Source organism: Rhinolophus ferrumequinum, chromosome X, assembly GCF_004115265.2.
Source record: "Rhinolophus ferrumequinum isolate MPI-CBG mRhiFer1 chromosome X, mRhiFer1_v1.p, whole genome shotgun sequence".
NCBI classification, from domain to species: Eukaryota; Metazoa; Chordata; class Mammalia; order Chiroptera; family Rhinolophidae; genus Rhinolophus; species Rhinolophus ferrumequinum.
The window spans coordinates 79,391,304-79,414,067 of record NC_046284.1 but is presented as its reverse complement, the minus strand read 5'-3'; the positions used below and the strand labels follow the sequence as shown (position 1 = coordinate 79,414,067).

General features: G+C 45.7%; 1 protein-coding gene across 1 annotated transcript in view; it reads right to left on the bottom strand.

Annotated features, from left to right (window-relative positions):
- MSN (moesin) overlaps positions 1-13,249 on the bottom strand; it is a 67,753-nt gene extending 54,504 nt beyond the window's left edge. Inside the window, exon 1 of the mRNA XM_033107654.1 lies at positions 13,005-13,249. Coding sequence (XP_032963545.1) covers positions 13,005-13,016 — 12 coding nt within the window. The 5' untranslated portion in view covers positions 13,017-13,249. The remainder of the gene's footprint in view (positions 1-13,004) is intronic.
- Between the last annotated feature and the right edge of the window lie 9,515 nt (positions 13,250-22,764).

Here is a 22,764-nt window from a genome sequence, read left to right as displayed (position 1 = left end):
AGAAGGTGGCACCTCCCTCCCCAGCCACTTGTGGCCATTCTTGAGTAGGGCTGTGCAGGGGCCACTTGGAGCCATTCTGCTCAGGTGAGTGGGGAGATGGGACTTCCCTGCATACCTCCCACTAAAAGCACCAGGCTGTGGGGCACCTGCAGGAATGCTTGCTCGAGGGAACTGTAGCATCTGGCATTCTGGGCTCAAGCCTTAATAGGAAACACACATAAAACAGAATTTTAAGAGGCCAACTGGAAGAAAAATTCTAGGGTATCCTGGGCCACGCTCCCGCCCGTTCCCCACACCTCACAGAGCACTTTCAGATGCATTAGTGCCTAAATCTTCACCACAGCCCTAAGAAGTTATGCTCTTTCTTTTTCACAGATGGAAAACTGATATCCAAAATGGTTTGAAAAATTTGCACTGGTTGGTCAAGGCCAGCAAGACTCTTTCAGGCCTCTCCCCCCGCCCCACCCCTAGGTGCTAATGCACCCTTCCCTTCTCCAAGGTATATTTTCTTTTTTTAAAATTAAGTTTATTGGGGTGACAATGGTTAGTAAAATTACATAGGTTTCAAGTGTATAATTCTGTAATACATCATCTATACATCTCATTGTGTGCTCACCACCCAGAGTCAGTTCTCTTTCCATCACCATATATTTGAACTCCTTTACCCTCTTCTACTACCCTCTTCCCCCACCCCTTACCCTCTGGTAACCACTAAACTATTGTCTGTGTCTATGAGTTCTTGTTTATTTGTTTGTCTTGTTCCTTTGTTGCTTTCAGTTTTATATTCCACATATGAGTGAAATCACATGGTTCTCGACTTTTTCTGTCTGACTTATTTCACTTAGCATAATAATCTCAAGATCCACCAATGTTGTTGCAAATGGCAGTATTTTATATGGCTAGATCATCCAAACAGATAGGTATATTTTCTCTGAGACTAGTGCGTAGTATGTTCTACCAGGTGTTCACCCAACACTGTTGGATCCCTTGCATATATTACTGCTGCTTCTCCCTCTCAATGTCTGTAACTGATTATATACTCTTCAAAGGCCTGACCATCCCTAACCACCTCCACCTAGACAACAACCCCTTCTTGAGGTAGGGGAGTTAGAAACTTTCAAATCCAGAAGTTTACTGAAGAAGAAATCCTGGGAGCCCAGACGGCTGCAATACCACATGTTAAGTATAATAACAGAAATTCCTACAAAACACAGTGGGCACACAGAAGATGGTGTAACTAATACTACCTGGGAGTATTAAAGAAAGCTTCTAGTGGAGGTGACATGGAGTGGGGGAAGTGAAGAAGAGACACTTGACACTTCAAGCTGAAAGAAAAAGCATATGCTAAACCTAAAAGATATAAGAGGTATGACTTACTTGGGGAAACTTGACCCCATAAAGCTACAGCATAGCATACATGTGGGGAGAAGTGGGAGCCGAGTCTGGAGAGGGAGCTAGGCTTGAGCCAGAGACCAAAATGTTCTCCCTGTATACTATACTAAGGGGTTTATATTTTGTCTTGTTCACATTCACTGCAGTGTTATAAAAACTAGCAAATGCTGGGAGCAATACAAATGCCCCCCTCCCCTTACAGGGGAATGGTTAAGTAAATTTAGACATAGCCATTGGATGGAATTTTGTAAAGCCATTGCAACAGTCATTTTTTAAAACTAAATAGCATTTACCTAAGTTTTTAGCGATAAGTAAGGATAAAGAAGTAGGATGTTTTATGTACACCGTGACTGCATCATGAAAAACTAAGGTACATATATGAGATGTGACAAGAAATACACATAAATAAAAATTGCTATGTTAAAATGGTGGGCTTATAGAAGAGTTTGCTTCTATTTGCTAAACTTTGTCATATGCCATGTCGGGTTTTATAAAAAGGGGAAATATAAAAATAAAGAATCACTCTTTTCCCATTTGACTCTTCCTTCTACTTCTCCCCCCTCCACCTGCTTGCCTACTCTCCCTCAGCAACAGCCATTCTAATCTACCACCTGCAACTGGAATCCTTAACAACCCATGTGAGGCCCCTAAGAAGGAAAGGCTGCCAGCAAGGTGGCTGCTCCCAACAGCAAGTTCCTGCATGACCCAGAAGCCATTCCAGCTCAATGCTGGGGAAGAATCTTCCATGCAAAAGCATTACCCAGCTCTACCCACTAAGCCTTCTCTGAAAACTGCCCTAGGCACTTTTCCCTAAGGAAGGAAGACAGGTGCCAAGAAGATTTCTATCTTATTCTTCCTCCAGGGGGCTCAGGGGAAGTGAAGATCATGCTCATGGCCAACTCCTAGGTGGCTGAGATACAACCTGGATCCTTGATTCACATGCAAGCACTGTATAAAATGTCACTAAGGAAGGAGAAGAATGAAAACAGATCTAGCCAAGGGTACACCATCTCCAGGAATTTGCTTATGTCCCATCAGCCCATCAGTCCCTCGTGGGAAATTCAGAAATCCTTCTCCTTTGATCTACAGGTCTAACACCAAAGGAAGTCATATTCACAAAATGCAGGATCAGTCGAAGGCTGAAAGCCAGGCGTGGGGCAATCTCCCTCACTAGAAATCCCTCCGCTTCACTCCACCCAAACCCACATCACCTAGCGCTCCCCATCCAAGGGCAACATAGACATCAGTGACTCAGACAGGGGAAGGGGAAGGGGAGTTTAGCAATTTTAGACTCAGCCAAAAGCAATGTCATAGCCTTAAAGAGAGGGATGTTGTGGGGGAAGGGGGTAGAGGAAGTCAAATCACATTTGCATTCAGTTTTGGTTTGTTTCTTGGTCTTCCCCTTCTCTGCTAGAACAATGACCAATTCAAGGGTCCTCTATTTTTCCTGGAGTCACCAATGACCCAAAATAGCTAGCAACTGTGGTTTGCAGGCTGGATTCCAAGGCCCCACCCAAAACACTCAGTCAACAGTGTGTCTCTCTGAGCCAGGATGCCCACAGCGAGCTCTGTGTTTGGTGGATCCAATACCTCTACACAGAGCTCACTGAAATAGAGAGGACTACTTTACACATTGATAGCTGGTTGGGGTGGGAGAGGAGGAGAACAACACTTCCAATGTCATTCTAAAGAGGAGAGTGCAACTTCTCCAGTCACTGCTCTTTGTTCTATTATAGTCTTTCCAAGAACTCCTTAGTATCTTCTTAAAGACTGGGCACAGGTAATCAGAAAGTCAGAAAAAGCCAATGTTTCATTTTCCAGATAAGAAAACTAAGGCCCATAAAAGTGACTTGCCCAAGGTCACACAGGGAGAGAATAAAAACCAGATATCCTGATTTGGTATACTATTCTATTCATTTCTATTCATTTCTTCTATTCATTTCTATTTCTACTAAAAAGCATTTTAAAAAAGAGAGAGAGAGAAGTTACCCAAGCTAAGTGTCAAAAGCTCAGCTCTTCTGACCTAGGGCTAGACAGCTCAGGACTGGGATTGGGAGGCAGAGGGACATTGGACTCAGGCCACTCAGGAAAGCCAAGTAAAAACCATAGGAATACAAAAGGCACACAAAGTACTTAGCAACTGGAAGGCTTTACCTACTCCAGAGGAATAGTTTCAGATGCTGAGAGTCCCTGCCCTACCCTGCCCCACCCCACCCCCATACTCTGAGCCTTTTCAGGCCAAGCAAGACTACTCCTAGGCTATCAGAGTTCTAGGTAAGAAGCTAGAAGGGGTGACCGGGCTGGGTCGAGAGAGCAAGGAGAAATAAGAAAGCAGGGTGGAGAAATCAGTCATTCCAGAGCTCTCCTATCTTCCTCTCTCCTCTCCCATTCCTCCTATCAGAATCTCACCTCCTACTTTAAACAGGCCCTAAACAAAGAGAAAAGCTTGCAAGTGAAACTATATAAACTTGAGGAAGGCGTTCCCTGTACCAAAGGAGAACAGAGTACTAGTTGAGGTGGCGAAGGGCATTTGAGGGGGGAGAAAATAGCCAAATAAGGCATACTTGACTGGTAGAGAATCATCAGGAAAGGTTCCAGAAGGTGATGTCGCAGGGAGGAAGCCTTTAGTCATTGGTTTCCTCTGGCAACTGGCCTAAGGCCAGGAGGCAAACTCCCAACCTTAGGAAAATGCCCAGGCTATGGCAGAGAGAAAGGTAACTAGGCTTGATTTTCCCCAGGCCCACCTCAGGCCCTGCTGGAACAGCTCTCCAAGTACCAGCAGAGAGGTATGATGTAATCCTGAAGCAAAATGGCAGATATTCTCACCAAGCATGTTAGATCCACCATGGCCCAGGTGCCCAGAGGAGTAAGGAACCTGGGGAAGGGGGATTTGCTGTACTATGGATACAGATTTCTGATACTGTTGATATTTTCATGTTAGAGAAAAGAAAAAAATCAAAGGCAAAGAGGTTAAGTGACCTTTGTTCTCAGCAAGAAAACTGCTGTGGGTTAGTCAGTCTCCCAGGAGTATCTGCAAGGAGGTTTGGAGAGGAATTTAGCTCACTTAAAGCCCTTGAAGATAGCAAAGATTTGTACAACTTAACTACTGACAGCCTAATTGGCTGTTACCTTGACCCCCACCCTCCAACTCCATTCCACAGATTAGTCAACCCCAATTATTAAAGATTACAACAGGTAAGAGTCTCTGGTTGTACTTCATCTAACCTTCAGGCTGAGCTTTCTGAAAAAGGCGGCGGGCAGATTAGACCAAGACAGTAAGGTCAGGAACCTTATCTAAACACACTTCACTGGAGAAAAACAAGCCTTGATCCTTCCCAGGTATTTGGGGGAGGCCGGGACTAAAGAGAGGAAAGGAAAAGCTGACCAAGCCTGATAGGCATGTCTTGTTACTCCTCCCAGGCTCTGGCCCCTGTGACCTCCCACATATATACCGAGGAAAGGATTTCTCAGGATTATACTTTGTTTTATATGACCAAATGCCCACATCTCAACTTTTCTCTCATTAGGCCCTGATTGATACCATGGCCACACAAAGTATCTATCAAATTCCCCCAAAGTAGAAGGGTTACCACGGATGGAAAGAAACTTAAAAACTTTCAGTCACCAATCACAGGAGCTATCTGGCAAAACATTACTGCAAAACAAGCACAGTGGTAGGTCACCATACCAGCAGCCTAGGGGCTATGTCAACACTTATGCCAAAAGAAGCCCATTGAAAGGAGCATCAAATCTGGTTCTGTCATCAGGCACAGCCAAAAACTTGTGCTTTGAAAATCACCCAAAGGACCGTTTCTATAAGTTTAAGGTCCAGATGCTAGAGCTGTGCCCTGGCCAGAAAATGCCACACTTCTTACCCTCTCACAATCACACACTAAGAAGTCCTCACACCTTTTAATTCTATCCCAAATACCTATCTAATAGTAAAGCCATTGGGAGAACTGAAAGTTGTTTTTAGGTTGCTGACCTAGAGAGTAATCACTAAGCTCTATTCTTTGGTTTAACCAATATGGAAACATGAAGAGCCTCTCACATACCTACTTGGGCAACAAAAACAACAAAATTTGTTTTAGTTAATTCACCCAATTCTGGAAAACCCAAGGTACAGTCTCCCAACAAACCCCTTCAGAAGTTTTGCCAATTGAGATAGGACTGTTGGCTCCAACAGACCCCAGCACGAGGAACTTGGTCTATGCTCACATGTACTGTGGCTCCCCTTGAAACAATCAGCACCTCAAGCCTTCCTTCATTTCATGCCAACATATCAAAACCACATCACTCTCCCACCCAGAATGGCCAATGCCCCCAGGTATACACATCCTTCAAGTCCCTGTTCATGTCCCAGTAAACTACCTTCTTAAAATCTCTGGAAAATGACATGTATGTATTTTTTCAAACTTTTTAAGTGAGTTAGCCCTAAATCTCCAATTAAATAGTAGACCTGCAAAAGCAGCAATTGTATCATCTATTCATTTATTTGTATCCATTATAGTAAATAGTACCTAGCAACCACTCAAATGGTGAGAATGCAGCTGCCTGCCTTCTTTCTTACCCATCCTACCTAGCAAAGGGTTGGGCAGATAGTAGTTCTGTAAATAATCATAATAGCTAACATATGCATAGCCCCTATTAGATGCTAGACACACTTCTAAGCATTTTACATGAATTGCCCTCATTTAATTTTCACAACACCCCTACGAGATAGGCACTATTATTATCTTCACTTTACAGTTGAGGAAAATGAAGCACAGAAGTTAAGTAACTTGCCCAAGGCTACACACCTAATTGGTCACAGAGCGGGGATTTGAGCCCAAGCAATCTGGTTCCAGAGTGTGTATTTACTTTATGCTCCCTTTCAACCATGTTTCCCTGAAAATAAGACCTAGCCAGACAATCAGCTGTAATGTGTTTTTTGGAGCAAAAATTAATATAAGACCCGGTCTTATTTTACTATAAGACCGGATATAATATAATATAATACCGGGTCTTATATTAATTTTTGCTCCAAAAGATGCATTAGAGCTGACTGTCCAGCTAGGTCTTATTTTCGGGGAAACACAGTATGAAAGCTTGACAAGAACTTTTCTAGCTAGCTACCTACCCCAGGTTTAGCCTACAACACCTAGAGATAAGTAGTGAAGGTTGAGGCCAGGGGACTGCAGTCTGTATTCAATGGTTGCCACAGCAGCAAAATTGTCATCAAAGTGGAAAGGAAAGTACCATAATATTCTCGTAACTCAAGAAACAACAGGTCAAGCTGGAGCACTGAGTGAAAATACAAAGTCAGAGCTCAAAATTTTAAATGGCAAGGAGAAAGCGGGGAATTTGGGTGAGGGGCAGGAAGGAAGAGAGAAAAGTCATTCTGAGGCCTCAGAAGTGAATCACCCACTGACTGAAACCTGCTACAGCAGAAGCTATTTAGGGGAACTCCATTGTAGCCATCTTGTTAACATAATCACCACAGGGCCAATTCTCTGGAAGTCTGTGTTCCCTGGGTGAAAAGAGTCATCCTTCCAAGACAGGCAAGTCCAATGAGAGACCACTAACATGGAATCAGGAAAGCCAAGTTCTCCTGCCAAAACTATTACCAATTTTATATGATCCCAAACAAGTGGGCTGGCCCCTCTAGCTATGAATATGGAAAAGAAGTAACTCTACTCCATAAAAATTCTTAGGACAGTGAAGCCTAGTCTCAAGCAGGAAAATGTGGCTAGTCTTCTCTCCTTACAGCCTTTCAGTGCACACAACCACTTTCTACCACCCTTCAGAGTCAAAGCAGAGCACTTACCTTCCTGGGAAGTGCTACAAAGAGTCCCAAAGGCACAGTCGGAGCCCGAACTATCTCCATATAAAGTAACCTCTGAGGTCAGCTCTACACACTCAGAAGGACTTGCTCTTCCCATGACCACAATAACGCTATGGTCAACTCGCCCTCAGCACAGAGAGAGAAAACACTGAGCACCCTGCAGAGAGTGCCATTTACAAGGCAGACATACAAAGTTCCTCTCGTATACTAGAGGCCAGGCAAGTTGGATTTCAGTCCCAGCCCTATTACCAGTTCACTCAAATCACTTCCCTTTTCTGGGGTTTGGTGTCCCCATCTAAAGCATAAAGGTTGAACTAAAAAGTTGAAGGCCAGTTCAGTTGCTCTGTGGTTCAAATCACTCCTGTAAGAAACCTAGACCATTCAGAACAATTGGCTAAAGGGAAGCTTAAGGCTAAGGAAGTTCTGGGTCACCCTAAGTAGAGATGCATTTGAAATGCTGCACCCCACCACAGCTAGCCCTCAGCTCACTGGTGGTAGACACATTAGGAGGTTGGTTTATGCCCGCCACCTACCTCCTCAGTGTCTACCAATATATCTAACTACCACACTCACAAGTTTAAAAGGAAATATGAACCATAACCTAGTAACTTCCTGGCCTTTCAGAAGAGCTACAAGTGGTATATGCATAACAGGCAGTGAGAAGAAAAGGAGGGGAACTCATGAAGTTTTCAGTGTTTATCTGAGGCTCTCATTTGGTTTCTTTCTTGTTCCTCAGTAAGGAAAGACATAATATTTTCCCCTCCATAGACTCAAGAAGAAATGGCCGAGAACACTCATGCCAGTGTTCTTCTCAGAGCTACTAATGAAATAAACCAACTTCCAAACCATAAACTCTCCATCCTGAACTAAGTACCCAGGAAGAATCAGCACTCCAGATGTGTAAGGGGACAAGTAGATACACTTTAACAAGTGCTATTCAACTTTGTATTCCCAGCATAGCCTAGTATACTGCCTAGTACATGGAAAGCACTCAAATTTTGAGGAAAGAATGTTTCAAGGATATCAGTACTGGAAGGGTCCCTAGAGTACACCTATAACTATTACAGTACAGTTCCCTCATGACAAGCTAGAGAGACTGAGGGCCTGAAGAAGAGATTTGCCTTAAAGGCCTACTTCATTTGGATCAGTTTACTGAGAACAGGGAAGATAATCTTTTTACATGGAAAGAGAAGAAAAATTCTCACTTCAGGGTTACTTGCCATTTCCCAACACCCATGTTCCAAATCAATGTATTCCTGAGCTAACCCTCTAAGTAATCGCTTCTGTACCACAAATCAGAACCTGGAATTGAAAAGTTTTTCAGCTCTATCAAGCATGAAATGGGAGGAGGGATGAACAGCAAAGCCAGCCAATCATGACAAGAGCACCTCCTTCACTTGACCAACAGACTGCCCCAAAGGAGACCACCTTTGTACTCTGTTTTTCCCTATGGGGGCAGAAGAGTGGGATGGGATAGCAGGGAAAAAAGATTGTGAGTTGGGAAAGATGTACATGATAAACTCAGTTCTATCTTTGAAAGATCAGAAACAGACTGTTCCCAGCCAGTAATGATGCCAATCAGTAACTCTAGCCATGAAAGGCCCAACCCTAGCAGTGTTGGTAGCCTGATCTTGTCCCCTCTGGGGAACTTGAGGCTAGAAATTCCAGTGGGGGGGGACTCCCAGGAAGATACAAAAGGGACCTAGACATACTGTTGCCAAGCAACACTATTTGAACAGGATTCGGAATATATGTAGCTATTATCTAATCTCATCCAGAGAGAACTGGATTTGGAGTCAGGGAGATAGACCAAATGACCTCTAAATGTCCCTTCTAGCTCCACCATTAAGTAAAGCAGTCTCCTGAGAGGAGGAAGAGAAAAGTAAGAACACCCTTAAAACAAGCTATTGTTACAGGCAGCTAGAGAATAATTGTGAGTTAGCTGACTAGTGGTCAACACCATCTCTGTCATCCACTCACAGAGCAACCTTCCTGTCTCCAAGCCTAACACGAGAGAGTATAGATTAGTTGGTGCCTTCAAAGATCCCATGAATGCCCTCCTGCCCTACCAGCCCCTCTCTGCCCAGAGGGCTATTCAAGGAGAAGCCTAAAGGAAATCTCCAAGATGGTTCCTGCTCTGTCTCTATCATCTACATTTTCACAAAGGGAAGAATGAACTGGATTACCAAAGAAGTGGAGAGATGCAAAATCCAATCCAACTCCCTTTGGACTCACCCTTCTCTCACATAACCTCCATTCCTGATCCATTGCCCCACCCTGAAGTCTGTAGGCAGGGCTAGTTCAAAGGTTAAAAAAGACTGAGATTCTGCCTCCTAGTCACCAAGTACCACTTTAGTGCCACTCAAGTGGCTCAAGCAATGCTAGGAATGGCAGGAAAATAAACAGTCCACATTGCCCCTGTTAAAGTTTAGCCGAATGCAGACCTAGAAGCTTTCAAGTACTTCAAGGAGCTGGGCTCTATGTCTGCTAACATGAATGGTCCCATCAGTGACCACTTAACCACCTTTCCCTTGACCTGCTGAGCTCAGGCTAAAAACCCAGGAAATTGAAAAGGTTTTACCAAGACTCCCCCTCTAACTAAGACCCAGATTCAAGTCCTGCTTTGCTACTGACATGCTGCACCATTCTAGGTCGGTCCTTCCCTGGGTGGGCCCCAGTTCCCACATCTATATCATGAGAAGGGTTGGACTTGACAGTTGTGAAGAAACTTTTCAACTCTAACAAACCAAATCTCAAAAAAACCGTGAAAATTCAAAATAATCTCTTTTTAGGGAATCCAAGAGTGTCCCAAAGACTTTGTGATCTAAAACCAGTTATAGAGGGTAGAAAGGAAGAAAGGCCTTTTTGTAACTGTTTTAACATCACCAGAAAGTGGAGATGGCAGTAGATAAGTTCTCCATTCTGGCTACTAAAACAGACCCAGGAAACTGGCAACTAGAAGCAGAATATTAGAATTGGCGTCAGACAGAAAAAGCAGAGAACCATATGATTTCACTGATATGTGGTATATAAACCAAAAACAACAAAAGAACAAGACAAACAAATGAGAAACAAAAACTCATAGACACAGACAATAGTTTAGTGGTTACCAGAGAGTAAGGGGGATGGGGGCGTCGAAGATGAGGGTAAAGGGGATCAAATATATGGTGATGGAAGGAGAACTGACTCCGGGTGGTGAACACACAATGCGATTTATAGATGATGTAACACAGAATTGTACATCTGAAATCTATGTAATTTTACTAACAATTGTCACCCCAATAAATTTAAAAAAAAAGAAAAGAATTGGGAGGGAGGGCGTGCAGAGGGGTATGTCTTAACAGATTCAGATTGACTGAGGGAGACAATTGGTTGTAAAAGTGAAACCAATCCTGGACAGACTATAGACATGGTTCATGTGAATGAGCGGATTTGATTTTTCCACTACCCTTCCCTATCTGTCATACTCCAGAAATAGCCTAAAGTACACTAGTGAAGGAGTGGAGAACAAGGAATTTTCTCCCTTCATTAAAGCTACTAGCTGATATGCAGTGAACTAGGGTGTGCCCCTGGACACCTCAGCATTGAGATAAGAAATGAGAAAACAGGAGGCACCTTGTGATACTCCCAACTCTCACCAAGAGACCACACAAATGCCAACATTGGTTACTTTGCCCAAATTATCCACTCCCTTTTATCTGAGGACCAGGAAGTCTTGAGAACAGGGGACAACTTGCTTTGGGCAGAAAAGGGGACTCCACCTCAAGAACCTAATCATTGAGTCAGAATACAGGGTCAATGTGATGAGCATCAAAAAGCCTAAACCCCAATCTTGATTGTCACCATGTGATCTTAGGTAGGTCCTCCCTATAGGCCTAACTACCTTCATTAGTTGAAAGAGAGCGAGGTATTAGATCAATAGTCTCTGAGGTCCCTTTCAAGTTAAGATTTTATGGTCTTAACAGGCATGATATAGTTGTTTCTCCTAGAAGTTTATCATTCCTTGAGCCAAACAGCATGGGAAATTCTCCAAATCTTCCAGTCTATCAAAATTCAGCCCTCTCCTTCCAACTTGATTCAAGTTTCTGTCAATCTGCATAAAAATGCCTTCAGTATTCAGGTACATTCAGTACCCTAGGCTTAGCATCAAACAGCCCATACTCCAGTCTCTCTCCATACCCAGGATAAAGATCACCATGCTACCATCTTTGCCATTTTTGACTTAGATGGAATGGTTAAGGCCCCTTTGAGACAATTTCCAGACCCATCAAGTTGTGTTTAAATGTGAGAGAACTCAGAATTGAAAATGAGAGATTCCACTAGAGAAGAGAAGTCATGGGCAGTCTATTCCCAGAGATCCACCCACCTATTTAGGCCCTTCTATACCTTAAGAGGAGTGAAAGAGTCAACCACAGGGATAAACCCAAGGAGAGGCTCCTGGGGGTGGGAGGGTAAGTGTGGAAAAGCCCCATGGCGTAAAACCAACAATTTAAAAGAGAGATAGAAGCACATACTTGTGGAAAACTTAGTGCTTCTGAAGGACAAGGTTCGAAAAGGCAAGAATGACTTGGCAATAAGGCTGGAATACAGCAACCTGGCAACCAAAGCTCAGCACACACCCAAAGAACTGGATCCTGACTCCTCTCATCCAGAGACCCCCAGCCCTTCTCAAGGCTACTAGTCACTATCTCAGCTCTACAAGGCTCAGGCAGTCCTAGAGAGGGTTCTGGGAGAACTGCAAAGCCTAGTCCAGTCCAACAAGCTGCTTGGCCTAAGGGACTCAAACCAAGGTGGTCACCAGGCCTTCCTGGGCAAGGGAAGGGCCCCAGCAGCCATTTGGCATGACTTGCACAAAAGCAAGCAGGCTCATTATTCAGGCACACTCCTCCCCCACCCCACCCTCCTGGGCATCCGGCCCCCCTAGGCCCCACTCCCAGGAGGCTTCTGCTCTTCTCATAACAGCCAGTGGGTTAGAGACCAGATCCTAGAAGCTACCACCACTCTAGAAAGGTGTGGCCCAACAGGAAAGAATCCACACCTCACAGAACAGTCCGGAGGGGATAGGAGGAGATAGAGAGTCATTAAGTAATGGGAAGAGCAGGGATTTGGCGAGTGGAGAGGACGAAGAACCCAGTCCTCTCCCCTAGGTGGTTGGGCAGACCTCCCTTCAGATTGGTGCCTAGTGAAGTGTTAGTGCACTTGGGTAAAAGCAAGCAGCCTCAATGAGTCCTTCCACAACTCTCTCCTACCCCCCCCCCACCAGTGGGAAACAGCTGGAGGCGCCTGGGGAGGCTGTGGGGAAGGTGAGTGGGGGTGCGGGATCCGCCCTTAGGATCTCCCTCCTTCCACCTTGATTCTTGGTTCCCATGGCCCCTCCTGGACAGTGACAGCCTTGCTTCAGAACGGCGCCAATTTCAGGTCTGGGGGACTTGTTCTCCTTCGGACCAGAGTCTTCTCCCCCACTCCCATGGCCTGTCAGGGACAAGAGAACTTGGGCCCCCAAGGAAGCCTTCTCAAAGGTCGCATCCCAGATGTAGGGAACTGGAATGTGAGAACCATAACAGCCCCGCCCAGTCCACACTTCTTGCTCGGGACCACCTCAAGCCTTCCACCCCCCGAGGGCGCGCCATACCAGGACTCCACTCCTGCCCCTCCCGACCACAGGCCCTGGCGTAGGGCGCGGCGTCCCGAGACGGCGGGTAGCTGGCCAAGTCCCCAGCCATCATCAAGGGGCTACAAGGGTCAGCTAGAGACCCTGGGGCCGGCAGCGCCCACCCCGGACACTCACCGTCTTGGGCATGGTGGCGGCAAAGGCGGCGGAGTTGGCGAAGTTTGGCTCGGAGCTGTGAGGCAGCGCTGAGCACACGGTACACACCGCTCGGACTCCGGGGGCTGGGGGCTCGGATTGGGTCCCTCACTAGAGTCGGGGCGACTGCTGGGCTTCCTGCTAACGGGCCACGACTTCACAAACCCCACCCAGGAAAGAGCCGCCCCCGTCGCGCCGCCAGCTCCTTTATGTGGCCGGGCTTCCGCGCCGCTCCCCGCCCTCGCGCCCGCCTCCTTGCTGTCCGCTTGCCTCGCTCCGCCCAGTCCAGCCCTGCCCAGGCCGGCCACACAAACCACGTGGGTGCTGGACTGGGCCTGGGCGCCCCAAGTGGGACTCCCCGCCCCAATCCATACCCACCCTGCTCCTCTCCCACCCACTTCACACCCCCTAGACCTCTGCATCTGGGCAATCCGGGCCCTGCGGCCCCACCCCCAAACAGGGCCGGACCCTAGGCCGCACCCTGGGCTGCACCCTGGCAAAGACTTAAGCAGCCCCTGACTGCAGCTTTCCACTGATGGGGAGCTCGCTACCGATCAAAACTGCCCGTTCCCTATCAAGATACCTCTGACTCTTAGAATGTTCTTCCTGTGTGTATCTGAACTCCTTTTCTCTGTGGCTTCCACCTGTGGATCTTACATCTGATCCCTGGGGCCACTCAAATCCCCTGCTGTCCCTCATAACTCCCCAGAGGTTTGAAGATCTCCTGTCCCCCTGAAAATTTTCTTCTCTTGGCTAAACCGCCTCAATTCCTCCAACACTTCATCAGTTCTCTTCTGTAGGCCTCTATATCCCTTTCCCCATTGTTATTTCCTCCCTACCCTTGCTTAATCCTCATTTTCATCAGAACTGGGCTCCTTTTCCCCATATCTGTCCTCTACTACTTTCCTTTCTTTAAATCCCAATCTCCACCTTCTTCAAATCAATGTCTTGATCCTTTAGCCCTCCCCCCAACACATTCACTGATTTATGGCATTCACTTTCTGATAAGGTTATAATCCCCCCAGGTTAGAGGTACTCCCAGTCCACTCCCTTGGGATGTGTCTGCCAGCACCCTTTCTACTTCTTGTCAAGGTCACAAAATCCCAGGACAGCAGTGTTCTAGACCGTAGCAGTTACCTGCTTAAGTCTGAGTTTTAGTTTGAAAGTGGCTGGCCATAGTCATTTTTTCTCCTGTCAACTGGCAACTGTTCTGAATATTCTTTGTGAGGTAGAGCACCACATACATCAGGGATGATAAGCCAACTTGGGGCAGTGGAAAGGATATTTGAGGAGTGGTCAGGACACCTGGCTTCTACTCCTAGCTTTGCTATTAACTCATTCTGTGACCACTGTGTGGCCTTGGGTAAGTCCCTTCCCCTCTTTGGGCTTGAGTTTCCCCTTCTATAACAAGAAAGGGTCAGACTCCTGGGTTTCCAAGGTCCTTTCCCACTCTGACATTATAAAAGGATGAGAAAGGAAGTAGACTCCCTAGCACAATAGATGAGTCTAGCAGGGTTGCATAAAGAGTGGCCTTGCATTTACATTCAGGAATCAGGAATCCTATTTCCTGCTCCTCTGCCTTCCCAGTTCAACAGTGTCCGTGAGTCAATGCGCCTCAGTTTCTCTCATGGCTGCCAAGAACCATTATTGTTTGCTAGGGAAAACAAGGTTCCCTGGCCAAACCATTTCCTTGAGTTAAGCAGTTGACCTGAGGAACAGCAGCACTCCCCAGAAAGCCTCAGCAGCAGGGGTAGCAATGGCAGCCAATCACATTACTTAACATCGCCATGGCCCTTTTCTCTTAGAAGTTCAAAGAACTCACTGATTCCCTCATTCATATTCTCCTACAGCCCACAGGGGCCTGGAACTAGGCTAAGTACCTATAGGGGGAGGGGAAGATGATTGGAGACTCCAACTTTCATTATCCATTGTGGAAAATGGAAACCCCCTGTGTGTCATTCCCCATGTCCCATGCCAACACCCCACCCCAACACACATGCACACACACAAGAGAAAGGGAGGGAGGGAGAGAGGGAAGGAGGGAGAGGGAGAGAGAGAGAACATGCTGGTTAGTGAGTGTCAAGCAAGCAGCTGAACACTATTAAAAGGGAAAAGGGGCACAGGAGTCCAAATTGGGGAAGGGAGGTCAGAGGATGGGGAAGCTAAGAAAGTTGATGGAAAGAAGACTGAGAGAAGGATGGGGTTGGCTCCCTGTGGAAGAGAAGGATGGGAAATGGAAGGAAAGTATAAACTATCAGAGGCTGTTTAGTCCAGCTTCCATTAAGGTCAAGGGAACTGAGGATCAGAAAGAGGAAAGGACTTACCCAAGATTCGGCTACCAGTGTAGAGAATGGATTTAGGGGGTGATAGAGAAGATAAAGAGTTCAGTTAAGCTGTTGCACTAATACAAGCAAGAAATTTTGAAGCTAGAACAAGGGAAGTAATGTCTCCCCTCCCACTTCACCAGACAGAAGCTGGTCATGGTGATTATTGTAAAGCAGCTGGATATTGCTTGAAGGTTAGACTTGAAATTCTCTGGCTAGAAAGGACCCACCTCAGTTAGCCCCCTGTTTCCAGAGCAGAGCAGGGCAGAGGCAGCTGAGGTGTTTGCTCTCTTGTTCTTCAAGATGGCCAGGGAAATACACCTTTGTTTCCCACTTCTTTGTAAAACACTTCATGCCTATAAAGTCAGAACTTCAGGTCTCTCCCTACCTCACTCTTTACCTTGATCCTATGTGATTTGAGAGTTGGCTCAATCTTCCTAGGACCAAAGTAATTCCCACAATTAGGATTAGATATGATGAGTTTTATGCTAGTGTTTGTAGAAAGAAGACATGGGAATAAGGGCAAAACCTCCCCAGATATGTCGGCTACCCTTGGTAAGGGAAGTAAGAGGTATGAAGACACCTGGGTTTTTACAGGAGCTTAATTTAGAAATTTCAAGGAGCACAAGCAAACATTTTTCAAGCAGTAAAACTAGATGAGGGCCAGTATGATAAGAGGGTGGTACGGGGACTTTCTGGAGCTGGATTCCAAGGAAGCTGGGGCATCTGAATCAGGGGGTAGGCAATGCAAAAGGAGAAAAATTGACCTGGGCTTTAGGGCTAGGTATGGGGTCCAGGTGAAAAGACCCAGGACTCCTAGGGGGCTGGGACTGTTCTGGAGCTGCAGCAAGTTTGAGTGTCACAGACAATAGTTTAGTGGTTACCAGAGGGTCAGGGGGGTAGGGGGTCGGAGATGAGGGTAAGGGGGATCAAATATATGGTGATGGAAGGAGAACTGACTCTGGGTGGTGAACACACAATGGGATTTATAGATGATGTGATATAGAATTGTACACCTGAAATCTATGTAATTTTGCTGACAATTGTCACCCCAATAAATTAAAATAAAAAAAAAGTTTGAGTGTCAAAGTCAAGGGAATGGCAAACGTCACCTACATAAGGCTGATTTATGTGAAAGCTTATGCCAAGCTCAGGAAGACATGAGATTGGACTTGTAATCACCTCCCACCCAAGATCTAAGCTCACTGCAATAAAGAAGCTTCTGCATTCTAAATGGCATTTCTCCTTTAGAGGACACAACAGTTCAGGAGAGGCAATACCTGAAAGGTAGGGAGGAGTCCTGAATCATAGGAATACTTTGGATGAGGAAACCCCTGCCCCCAATCCATTGGATGGTAGCAACTGAAAGTTTTTCATCACTCAGAATTTTCTGAGGGCTGCTTTTCATTTTCATCACTGTTACAAAGTCCTTCTTTACATCTAAATTAGATCTCTTCTGCTCAGTACAATTGCTCTTGTCTGATGCTTGGGAAAGGAATTAACTAAGCCTGGAGGTTATACTTTTCTCCATGCTTAGAAAAGAAATGTGGCAGAGAGATGAGAACAAACATTAGCTTGAGGCCACACACTCCAAGGTTTTCTCTCTCTTCCTTTCCCTGGGTCAGTAGCCCAAGTACTAGGCTAGTGTGCCCTTTACACAAACAAGAGAATAGGCAGAAGAATATACTGCTGTCTCCCTCAGGGTTGAAGGTCTTGGCACAATATGGCTAAGCGTACAAACTGCAGCATTAGGGAAATCTTGCTTTTAACCATCCTCAATCTTCCACCCGCTACTTGGAAACAAAAGCTAGGGTTTGTGTGAAAGGGCAGAAGATAACATTAATGAGACACCTATCATGTGCTGATCAGTGGGAGACCATTTCAATACTTTAGCAGTAAAACTGACAAAATTGAGGCTCCGAGGAGCAAACTGACTTATCCAAAAGTCATGTGGTTTGTTGATGGTGGGGGCAGGGATTTGGGCCCAGGTCTTGCGAGTCCAAAGTCCACCTCCTTTCCACCAACCTGACCTGTGACCCGGCAAACCTGAGCAAGGAGATGCATTTTAAGATTCGTATCACCCCTGCACCTCAGTGGTCAGACTAGACAGCAGGTAGGTAATAATAAACAGTGGTGATATGGCATCTTGCCAATGTCAAGTGCCTGGGAATATTTATTATTAATCATACTAATGGGCCACAATGAGAGAGAAGAGAGTTTCTCTCTGGCTTTTCTTCTAGTAAGGCTGGAAGCTTTTCAAGAGCTTCCCCCAGCCAGCCAATATCAATTCAGTTTGAGCCAGTGTCCTCTTGGAATATGAAATTAGCCCGACAGAGAGGGTCTCCCACTTGAGTCACTAGCCCCCAGCAACCAGTGACCACGCATATGTGGCCAGTCTGCCTGTGGGGCCCAGAGAGAAAACAGCCCCCTGAGAATATGTGGCCCCTCTATGAACGGCCCACAATTCAAACACCATACACCTAGAAGAAACCGTCCCATCTGTCCGCCCCACTCATGCCTCCATCAGTGGCCAGGTGCCTTCTAGTTACATGGTTCTATGTGAGGCTCTGTAAGGGGTGCTCACCCTCTTCCTCCCCAGAAGCTCTCCTCCCCAGCGGCTGTGTATCTATCTGTTGGTGGGTTTGCTGTTAGCGCCGTCCTATGTGTGCACTATGTCACCATCTTTAACTCTCCTGCCTGACTCCTGCCATCTGGTCATCAAGCTGTGCTCTCCGTCCGTCCGTCTGTCTGTCGTCTGTCCTTCACAGCTTATCCCTCCCATTTCCACTGCCAGTGCCCTAGGTCAGCCCTCACCAACTCTCCCTGGTCTCCATGCGTCCAGCCTGCCATATCCAGGCCGTCCTCCACATGGGCACCATGGAGATCTCCAGAAACGCAGGCTTCCCTTGTGCTCAATCATCAGGTGACCCCTCCGCCCAACACACACACTTCACCTTTGTAGCCTGCTCTTCCTCCCACAGCTCCTCAGCACAGCCCTTCCCCTGGAGCCAGGCTTCTCTCACCACATGCACACAGCACAGTGTGCTAGCTCTTGTCTCTGCATAAAGCCGTCCCTCAATCTCGCCTGTTGTCCTGTGCTCTCTGCCTCCCCCAAGCTCCCATAGTGCCCGGGCTCTGCAGTGCTCATCTGGCCTCCCTCCCACATCCTGCTTTGTCTTGTCGACTGCTGCTTTTTTTTTTTCTTTTTCTCCATTCCAAGCTGGGCTGTAGTTGTTCCCAGAAACGTATTCCACTTTCGTTCGAGGCAGAAGGAGCCCAGCACACTTCCAGGCATATCTTCGGAGCTCAGGACAGATTGCTCAGCTAGGCCAGGGGAAGAGAGGGATCTGCCATTCTCAGGTCCAGCCCTGCAGGCCTATCAACTTGTATTATGTCCAGATTCTCTAAGGGCCCGAGTTCCCTGTTATACTACCTCAGGTTCTCCTGTTAGGAAACAAAACCAACAGAACAGAGCCTCCTATTCCTATCTTATTACTCCTTCTGTCCCCAGGGTCTTCCTGGGCCTAGATGTGGCCTCTCTTTGGCCATATGTGTGTTTTCTGTATGCTCCCATGCTTGCCTGTTTATGTGACTATTTGCATTTTTGTGTGTTCATGGGCCTGATGTGTATTTCTAAGTTGCTGATATGTAGATTAATCTTCCTGAAACACTTTTTCTCATTCCTTAACCTCTAGTCTCAGACCAGAAAATATTCGCATTTTCCTTTTACCTAAGAAATGGTCTCAAATATACCTACTTATATTTTGAGACCCCCTCCCCTCCTTCCAGCCCCCCAAAGTCCCAAAGTTGCTTTGCTTGTGTTCAACCCAGCCATCATAAGTGTGAACTTATGATGACAGACCATATGCAGATGTGTCTCAGTGAGAAAAATGTGGGGCCCTGAGTACCAGTCACATCATCTGTTCCTGGACCTCCCTAGCGGCTCCAAGAGGATGGTTGCTGGTGCTGCTGGCAGGTGTAATGTCTTAGGGGAAGAGGATGAGCTGATCTCCACCTCCCCTTACATACATATTACTCCCAAACCCCTCAGCCTCTGTTTCTCCAAGGTTTGGGGATTGGGGACCGAGAGGGATGGCTCTACTTTCCTCAGACCAACAAAGCCTCAAATGTGCTGCTAGATGACTGGGTCCAAAGACACCCAGCTAATTATTCTGAGTGTCAAGAGTGTTTGGGAAAAGAGAGAGAGCCCTGTGTTTAACTCATGGAAACACTGAATCTTAAATCTAGCCTAGTCCTTCATCATTGCCTAACCCCACCTCTCCCATATCTTGTGAAAGGATGAAAACAGAAATCAGAATCTTAGGATATCACACTTTTAATATCATCCAGTCTACATGTCCCCATTTTATATATAAAGAAACTAAGGCCAAGAGAAGTGAATGGACTTGATCAGGGAAAATCCTAGCTCTCCTGACTCCCAGGTCAGTGTTCTTTCTGCTGGGTTTCCAGACTCAAGAGCAATAAGGATCAAGCAAGTTAGTAAAAAATAAAAAGAGGAATCATCTTATAATTCTGTTGCTTTGGGGATGTCTCCTGAAAATAGAAGCTGAGTGGTTCTTAGGAAGGGGAATAAAGGTACAGATGCTGGCTCGTGGGTCTCTCTGCTGAGAGCAAACCTGGAGAGAGTACTTACCATTGCTCAGGGCCGGATCTGAGACCCAGGAAAAATGCTGGCTTCTCTTGTCTTATGATTGATCTGGAAACTGGGGAGGTCTTGTTCCTCCTGTCACATGAGTTCCAAATCTCCAACAAAAGCTCCTGAAGTTAAAGATTGTGGCTTGCATTCTCTCCTCATCTCCCAGAAACTTGCCTAGTTCCAGGCCTCCTGATTGATGATGCTTGCCATAGAGATGAGATCATCCTGGCTTTCTGGGCTAAGGCCTGTCTGGATCTACCCCCTGGCTGGCTATGTCCCTGAGTTACAAGTACATCAGCGCTTTGGTGCTCCACACTCTGGTTGTTCCCATCTTCTAGGGAGTTGGATCATCAGAGTACACTTCAGGGGTCATGGGGTTACCTCTTTTTCCAGGGCACAGGGGAGGAGGGGATGCTTCTCATCCCTAACACTATGATTTCATAGACTATATGGTGAATGGAGGTGGAGATATTGAAACCCTTTCACCTCATTCCATTTACTCATTTATCATCTCATTTACTTCTTCAAGGTATTCTGCTCCTACCTGAGCTCCCCCACTCCCTAGGTAATGCTGGACTTGGGCTACTTATGTTTCCTGTTCATTTCATACTTTTCTCACTTTAGAGTCTTTGCAGATGCTCTTCCTTCTACCTGGTACAGTCTTCCTGGAACACTCTGCATCTGGCTATTTGAATAGCTGGCTCCTTCCCTTCCTTTAGGTATCAGCTTAAATATATCTCCTTTCCTCAACCCTTCTTTCTAAAATATAATTCCCTCTCCTCCTTCTCCTTTTTTAAAAAAAAGTCTTTATTCTCAATCATAGAGATTTGTTTCCTCCACAGCACTTACTATAGCTTGCAATAATGTATTTAATAATATATTTTATCTATGTACTTACTGGTTTAATGTCTACCTCCATGTGGTAGGCCAAAGAACAGAATAATTCCCCCCCAAAGATGTTTACCTCATAATCCCCAGAACCCATGAATATGTTATGTTACATCACAAAGAGAAACTACAATTGGGAATGGAATTAAGTTTGCTAGTCAGCTGACCTTGAAATGGGAAGGTTATCCCAGATTATCCGGGTGAGCCAATGTCATCACAGGGGTCCTTATAAGTGGAATAGGGAGGCATGAAAGGAGGTCAGAGTGATATGATGAGGACTCAACCTGCCATTGCTGGCTTTGAATATGGAGGAAGGGACCACAAGCCAAGGAATGCAGATAGTCTCAAGAAACTGGAAAAGGCAAGGAAATGGATTCTCCCCGAGAGCTTCCAGAAGAAATGCAGCTCTGTTGACCCATTTTAGACTTCTGATCTCCAGAACTGTAAGAGAAAAAAAATCAGTGTTGCTTTAAGCCACTAAATTTGTAGTAATTTGTTACAGCAGCCATAGAAAACTGTAACACTCCTCATTAGGTCATCATTTTGATGAGGGCAGGAATTATGTTCTGCTCACCATCTCAGCCCCAGCATGCAGTTTAGTGCCTGGCACAGAATAGCATCTCACTTAATACTGGTTCATTTAGATAAATAAGTGAAGTGTGGGCATTGCTTTACACATCATCCCTCCATAATGCCCCTCATTTTAGAGTGGCCATCCATCCAAGGGGCTGAGCCCAAAAGAGGCCAGTACTTTCCCAGACAGTGCTTGATAGTAGAGAGAAGCTGGAAGCTTAGGAACACCTATATCTTTTATTTCTCAGAAAAGGAGCCTTGTGAACTCTATCTCAGGCACCTGTCTGTCATCCTCACAGGAGTGTACAGATATGCTTTTTATACTTCCATATATACAGATGCTTATTTTTATCCAAGAACCTATTCCGGAGCAGCTGCTATGTGCCATGTGCAATGTTACAAGCTTGCTCATGTTATTCACGGATGGTGGTTGTGATGGTCTGTTTTCCCACATGTTATGTCTTCTTATTTACTCCTTGCTTTAGCAAGGTAGAGAGTCCTAACCCTACTATGAAAAGGCTCAGGGAAGGTATGAGCCCTGCCCAAGGCTATACAACCAGTGATTATAAGAGCTGGAATTGGAATTCAGCTCTCCAGACAACAAACCCAGTAATAATCTTATTTTTTTCTTAACTACCACCTACTTCCACTGCTTATGCACAATCTCCTATACACCAGACTTTTTTTTTCAATTACAATTGACATACAATATTATATTAGTTTCTGATTTACAGCATAGTAACAGTGGATCTATCTTATCTCTTCCCATAGACCACATCCTGAGCATTCCATCTTTTCCCTACTAAAGTGATACACCCTGCCTTTTAGCAACCATTTTTTCTCCATTTTTCTCCTAGTGAAAGACGCAGTATGTTGAGTAGAAAGGTCACAGAATTTGGCATGCCGGCCTAAGTTTGAGTGCTCACTTGGCAACTTATGGACAGTGTGATCTTTGGCCCTCTCTCCTGATCCATAGCTAGGTGCTATCATTCATTTCCAGCCTCAACTCTCCCCTTAAATGCAACTAGATTTCTCTTGTCAGGCTGGTGTCTTCAATGCCCATGTTTAACCACACACACACACACACACACACCACCACCACCACCACATACACAAGCAGTCAACAACATTAACTACAGTCAATATTTATTGAGTGTGTATTATGTGTCAGGCACCTTGCTGAGTACTTAATGTACATTAATACTCACCTAATCCTTACAACAACCTCAAATCATAGGTATTATTATCTCCACGTTATAGATGAGGAAGCGGAAGCTGAGAGAGATTAAGTAATTTGCTT